At 54.0% G+C, this 6,657-nt stretch overlaps 1 protein-coding gene across 1 annotated transcript in view; it reads right to left on the reverse strand.

The window, feature by feature from the left end:
• The window catches only part of cops6 (COP9 signalosome subunit 6), a 44,904-nt gene extending 42,469 nt beyond the window's left edge, over positions 1-2,435 (reverse strand). The window contains exon 1 of the mRNA XM_038786927.1: positions 2,331-2,435. Coding sequence (XP_038642855.1) covers positions 2,331-2,403 — 73 coding nt within the window. The 5' untranslated portion in view covers positions 2,404-2,435. The remainder of the gene's footprint in view (positions 1-2,330) is intronic.
• Positions 2,436-6,657: the final 4,222 nt, after the last annotated feature.

Below are 6,657 nucleotides of genomic sequence, written 5' to 3' on the forward strand. Positions count from 1 at the left end.
TACTGACGGCCTCTCAGGCGGCACGATAGCACAGTGGTTAGCACTGTTGCTTCACAGCACCGGAGACCCGGGTTTGATTCCCGGCTTGGGTCACTGTCTGTGCAGAGTCTGCACGTTCTCCCTATGTTTGCGTGGGTATCCTCCAAAAAGTCCCGAAAGACGTGCTTGTTAGGTGAATTGGACATTCTGAATTCTCCCTCTGTGTACCCGAACAGGCGCTGGAATGAGACGACAAGGGGATTTTCACAGTAACTTCATTGCAGTGTTACTGTAAGCCTACTTGTGACACTAATAAAGATTATATTATTATACACATGCTCTTTACCACACTAGGAAAGTGCCCAGTCTATCAAACATTTCAGAATTTTAAAGACCTCTATTCAGGTCATTTTTCAAAAGAGGTGGCTCCCAGCCCCTCAATCTTTTCCTTGCATTTATGTAGCACCTTTAATGTCATCCTGCGAGACGCTGACAAAGGCCGCTTCCTCCTTCTCAAGCTGCCTGCAGCACATCACACCATCCTCACCCAACGCCTCTCCATTTGGCCAGTTGGGCGAGATCCGTGCAATGTCCTCTCTCCCCCAAACTGCCACTCCAATTATCGCTGGTCGTGGAAATGGAAAGGCTACGCCGCAGAAAGAGGCCACTCGGCCCATCGTGAATGTTCCGGCCGAAGAACCAACCTCCCAGATGGGTGCCCCGTCCCAGCATTTGGCCCGCAGCGCTGCAGGTGGCATCACTTTTGCGTGCCAGACCCCTACCACCCTCTGGGCAAAAATATATTTTCTTCATATCCTATCTAATTTGTCTACCAATCACTTTAAGCCTATGTCCTGGAGTCAAGGGGCAGGGGGTGAGGTGACAGGGCTGGGGGGTGAGAGTGACGAAGGGGTGGGGGGGGGGTTAGGGTGTCAGGGGTGGTGGGTGAGGGTGACCAGGGGGCTGGGGGTGACCGGGGGGTGAGGGTGACAAGGGTGGGGGGGTGGGGGAAGTGAGAGTGACAGGAGTGTGGGTGGGGGGGTGACTAGGAGTCAGGGGTGGTGGGTGAGGTCGTCAGGGGTGGTGGGTGAGGTCGTCAGGGGTGGTGGGTGAGGGTGTCAGGGGTGGTGGGTGAGGGTGTCAGGGGTGGTGGGTGAGGGTGTCAGGGGTGGTGGGTGAGGGTGTCAGGGGTGGTGGGTGAGGGTGTCAGGGGTGGTGGGTGAGGGTGTCAGGGGTGGTGGGTGAGGGTGTCAGGGGTGGTGGGTGAGGGTGTCAGGGGTGGTGGGTGAGGGTGTCAGGGGTGGTGGGTGAGGGTGTCAGGGGTGGTGGGTGAGGGTGTCAGGGGTGGTGGGTGAGGGTGTCAGGGGTGGTGGGTGAGGGTGTCAGGGGTGGTAGGTGAGGGTGTCAGGGGTGGTGGGTGAGGGTGACCGGGGGGCTGGGGGTGACCGGGGGGGGTGAGGGTGACGAAGGGGTGGGGGGGGGGGGGGTTAGGGTGTCAGGGGTGGTGGGTGAGGGTGACCGGGGGGCTGGGGGTGACCGGGGGGGGTGAGGGTGACAAGGGGTGGGGGAAAGTGAGAGTGACAGGAGTGTGGGTGGGGGGTGACTAGGAGTCAGGGGTGGTGGGTGAGGGTGTCAGGCGTGGTGGGTGAGGGTGTCAGGGGTGGTGGGTGAGGGTGTCAGGGGTGGTGGGTGAGGGTGTCAGGCGTGGTGGGTGAGGGTGTCAGGCGTGGTGGGGTGAGGGTGTCAGGCGTGGTGGGTGAGGGTGTCAGGGGTGGTGGGTGAGGGTGTCAGGGGGGGGGGGTGAGGGTGTCAGGGGTGGTGGGTGAGGGTGTCAGGGGTGGTGGGTGAGGGTGTCAGGGGTGGTGGGTGAGGGTGTCAGGGGTGGTGGGTGAGGGTGTCAGGGGTGGTGGGTGAGGGTGTCAGGGGTGGTGGGTGAGGGTGACCGGGGGGGGGGTGGGGGTGACGGGGGGGGAACATGGGGGGTGGGGGTGACGGGGGGTGAACAGGGGGGGTGGGGATGACCCGGGGGGGTGGGGGGTGGGGGTGACGGGGGGTGAACAGGGGGTGTGGGGTGACCGGGGGGGTGGGGGGTGGGGGTGACGGGGGGTGAACAGGGGGGGTGGGGATGACCCGGGGGGGTGGGGGGGGGGGGTGTGGGGATGACCCGGGGGGGTGGGGGGGGTGTGGGGGTGACCGGGGGGGTGTGGGGGTGACCGGGGGGGTGGGGGTGACCGGGAGGGCGACCAGAGATGGGGGTGCCGGTGGCTGAGGGGGGTGGGTTGGTGGGTTGGTGGGTGGGGGGTGGGTGGGGGGAGGGTCTCTCTCCCTCTCCCTGACTCTCACTCACTCACCCGCCGGCTCCACCTCCATCCCGTTGGTCGCCATCGCGGTCGCTTCCTCCAGCTCGCACTGCGCCTGCGCCATCCGAGTGGGAGGCCATGACCCCGCGCGGCAGGAGCGGACCAACCAATCGGGGTTCGCGGTGCGGCCCGCCATCTTGGTGCAGGAGTGGTCGCCGGATGTTGCCCTCCGTGGAGCGGAAGCGCTTCCATCTTCGTGAAGGAGCGGCCGCCGGATGCGCCCCTGCGTGCAGCGGAGGCGCCGCCATCTTGGCCGGAAGTGCTCGATGGTGGGAGGAGGAGGAGCTGAGGAGGTGGAAGTCTGCCAAGAAACATGGAGAGGTCGGTGACCAGCCGCCAGCCCAGAGCTAGCCAGTGCGCACCCCTCAGTCCTGTTATTCCAGGATTGGCCTCCAGGGCCCTGCTGTGTGAAAATTGCTGGGGGGGGGGGGGATCATGAAGATGTTTCAAAATGTGTTTTTTTTTAATTCCATCTTCCCTCAAAGTTTGTCTCCCAAAAAATTGAAAACGGGGTTCGGAAAAAGGAAAAGGCCGCGTAGTCGAGAATGGCAGAACCATCGGAACGAGGCCGTTCAGCCCATCGATATAAACTGGCCGCCCCGTTCCAATGGCGCCTTCCAGCGGTCACACAAGGAACAGGATTAGGCAATTCAGCCCCTGGAACCCTGTCCACCATTGAACGCGATCGTGGCTGATCTCCTCTTGGCCTCAACTCCACTTTCCCGCCGGTTCCCCATAACCATTCGACCCATCACCAATTAAAAATCTGTCTGTCTCCTTAAATTTACTCTCAAAAGTTCTGGTATCCACTGTACTCTGGGGAGGGGGGAGGGGGGGGGAGTGCATTGTACAGAATCAGGAGCAGTAAGTAGGGCTGGTTTAACTCACTGGGCTAAATCGCTGGCTTTTAAAGTAGGCCAGCAGCACGGTTCGATTCCCGTACCAGCCCCCCGGACAGGCGCCGGAATGTGGCGACTAGGGGCTTTTCACAGTAACTTCATTGAAGCCTACTCGTGACAATAAGCGATTTTCGTTTAATTTCATTTTCATTAATGTCTCATCTCGGTTTTAAATCTGCTACTCCCAATCCTAAAACTAAGACCTCTCATTCTAAATACATAGAAACACACATACAAAAAAGAAGCAGACAGAGGCCATTCAGCGAGCGAGCCTGCTCTGCCATTCTTTATGATCATGGCTGATCATCAAGTTCAGTACCATGATCCCGCCTTCTCCTCATATCCCTTGATCCCTTTACTCCCAAGAGCTACATATAAATCCCTCTTGAAATGACACAATGTTTTCGCCTCAACCTTTTGTGGTACCGAATTCCACAGATTCACCACTCTCTGGGTGAAGAAATTTCTCCTCACCTCAGTCCGAAAAGGTTTACCCCTTATCCTCAAACTATGACCACCTAGTTCTGGACACCCCACCATCGGGAACATTCTTTCTGAATCTACCCGGTCTAATCCTGTTAGAATTTTAAACGTTTCTACGAGATCCACTCCCCCCGCCCCCTCCTCACTCGTCTAAACTCCGATGAATATAATCCTAACCAATTTAGTCTCTCCTCATATGACTGTCTCGCCATCCCAGGAAACAGCCTGGTAAACCTTTGCTGCACTCTTTCCATCGCAAGAACATCTTTCCTCGGATAATAATAGTAATAATAATAATCACTTATTGTCACAAGCAGGCTTCAATGACGTTACTGTGAAAAGCCCCTAGTCGCCATATTCCGGCGCCTGTTCGGGGAGGCCGGTAAGGAGACCAAAACTGCAGACTACTCCAGGAGTGGCTCACCAATGCCGTATACAATTGTAGTAACACATCCCTATTCCTATACTCAATATTCGTGCTCTGTGGTGGCCTAGTGGTTAGCACAACCGCCTCACGGCGCTGAGGTCCCAGGTTCGATCCCGGCTCTGGGTCACTGTCTGTGTGGAGTTTGCACATTCTCCCCGTGTCTGCGTGGGTTTCGCCCCCACAACCCAAAAATGTGCAGAGTAGGTGGATTGGCCACGCTAAATTGCCCCTTAATTGGAAAAAAAATAATTGGGTAATCTAAATTTAAAAAAAAAAAAAAATATTCGTGCTCTGAAGGCCAACATTTGCCTTCTATACTGCCTGCTGTACCTGCACACTTACTTTCATCAACTGATGCACAAGAACATCAAGGTCTCGCTGAGTAAACACCTCTCTCAATTTACACCCATTCAAGTAATAACCTGCCTTCCTATTTTTGCTACTGAAGTGGATAACCCCACATTTATCCACCTTATACTGCATCTGCCATGCATATCCCCACTCACTCAGCCTGTCCAAATCCCACTGAAGCATCTCTGCATCCTCCTCACAGTTCACCCTCCCACCCAACTTTGTAGCATCTGCAAATTTGGAAATGCTACATTTAGTTTCCTCGTCCAAATCATTAATCTGAATAATGTAAATAGTTGGGGTCCCAGCACAGATCCCTGCGGTACCCCACTACTCACTGCCTGCCAATCGGAAAAAGACCCATTCATTCCAACTTTTTGCTTCCTATCTGCCAATCATCTTTCTATCCATCACAAAACACTACCCACAATGCCATGTGCTTTAACTTTACATATTAATCTGCTATGTGAGACCTTGTCAAAAGCGTTTTGAAAGTCTAAATAAACCATATCCACCGGTTCTCCCTGGTCAACTCTTCAAAGAATTTGAGTAAATCTGTCAAGCTTGATTTCCCTTACATAAATCCATGCTGCTTTTGTCTGATTATACTACTGCTTTCCAAATGCTGTGCTATGAAATCCTTGACCTGAGGAAGGAGCAGTGCTCTGAAAGCTAGTGTTTGAAACAAACCTGTTGGACTTTAACCTGGTGTTGTAAGACTTCTTACTGTCAGGATTAGGAAGGCACATGGAGTGTTGCAAGGGGGTAGAGTATAGCAGTAGGGACTTCTTGCTAAATCTATGCGGGGCACTGTTGAGACTTCACTGTGTTCAGTTTGGGTCTCCGAACTTCAGGAAGGATATACTTGTCTTGGAAGCAATGTAGAAAGATTCATGAGGCGGATCCCGAGGAAGAAAGGATTATCTTACCAGGAAAGACCGTAGGACGTTGGGGAAGAAGACGTAGACCATTCGGCCCATCAAGTCTGCTCCGCCATTTATGAGATCATGACTGATCTGATGTGATAATCCTCAATCTACTTTCCCGCCTTATCCCCATAACCCTCGATCTCCTCACTGAGGCAGGGCAGCAGGGTAGCATGGTGGTTGGCATAAATGCTTCACAGCTCCAGGGTCCCAGGTTCGATTCCCGGCTGGGTCACTGTCTGTGTGGAGTCTGCATGTCCTCCCCCTGTGTGCGTGGGTTTCCTCCGGGTGCTCCGGTTTCCTCCCACAGTCCAAAGATCTGCGGGTTAGGTGGATTGGCCATGCTAAATTGCCCGTAGTGTCCTAATAAAAGTAAGGTTAAGGGGGGGTTGTTGGGTTACGGGTAGAGGGTGGATCCGTGGGTTTTGAGTAGGGTGATCATGGCTCGGCACAACATGAAGGGCCTGTTCTATGTTCTATGATTAAAAATCTGTGTCTCTCAGCCTTGAACATACATTTTTAAAAATATTATAGTACCCAATTATTTTTTTTTTCAAATTAAGGTGCAATTTAGCGTGGCCAATCCACCTAACCTGGACATCTTTGGGTTGTGGGGTGAAACCCACGCAGACATGTGGAGAATGTGCAAACTCCACACGGACAGTAACCCAGGGCCGGGATTCGAACCCCCCGGGTCCTCAGCACCTCAGTCCCAGTGCTAACCACTGCGCCACATTCTGCCCCTTGAACATACTTAACGACCCGGCCTCTGCAGCTCTCTGCACTAAAGTATTCCACAGATTCACTCCCCTCTTGAGAGAAGAAATTCCTCCTCATCTCACTCTAAGATTCTGCCCTCTGGTCCTAGACTCTCCCACAAGGGGAAACAACCTCTCAGCATCGACCCTGTCAAACCCCCTGAGGGTTTAAAATGTATGTTCAAGGCTGAGACACACAGATATGTGCAGAGGAGGTTCACCAGGATGTTGCCTGGTATGGAGGGTGCTAGCTATGAAGAAAGGTTGAGTAGATTAGGATTGTTTTCGTTGGAAAGACGGAGGTTGAGGGGGGACCTGATTGAGGTCTACAAAATTATGAGAGGTATGGACAGGGTGGACAGCAACAAGCTTTTCCCAAGAGTGGGGGTGTCAGTTACAAGGGGTCACAATTTCAAAGTGAGAGGGGGAAAGTTTAAGGGAGATGTGCGTGGAAAGTTTTTTACGCAGAGGGTG

This window comes from Scyliorhinus canicula, chromosome 29, assembly GCF_902713615.1.
Source record: "Scyliorhinus canicula chromosome 29, sScyCan1.1, whole genome shotgun sequence".
NCBI classification, from domain to species: Eukaryota; Metazoa; Chordata; class Chondrichthyes; order Carcharhiniformes; family Scyliorhinidae; genus Scyliorhinus; species Scyliorhinus canicula.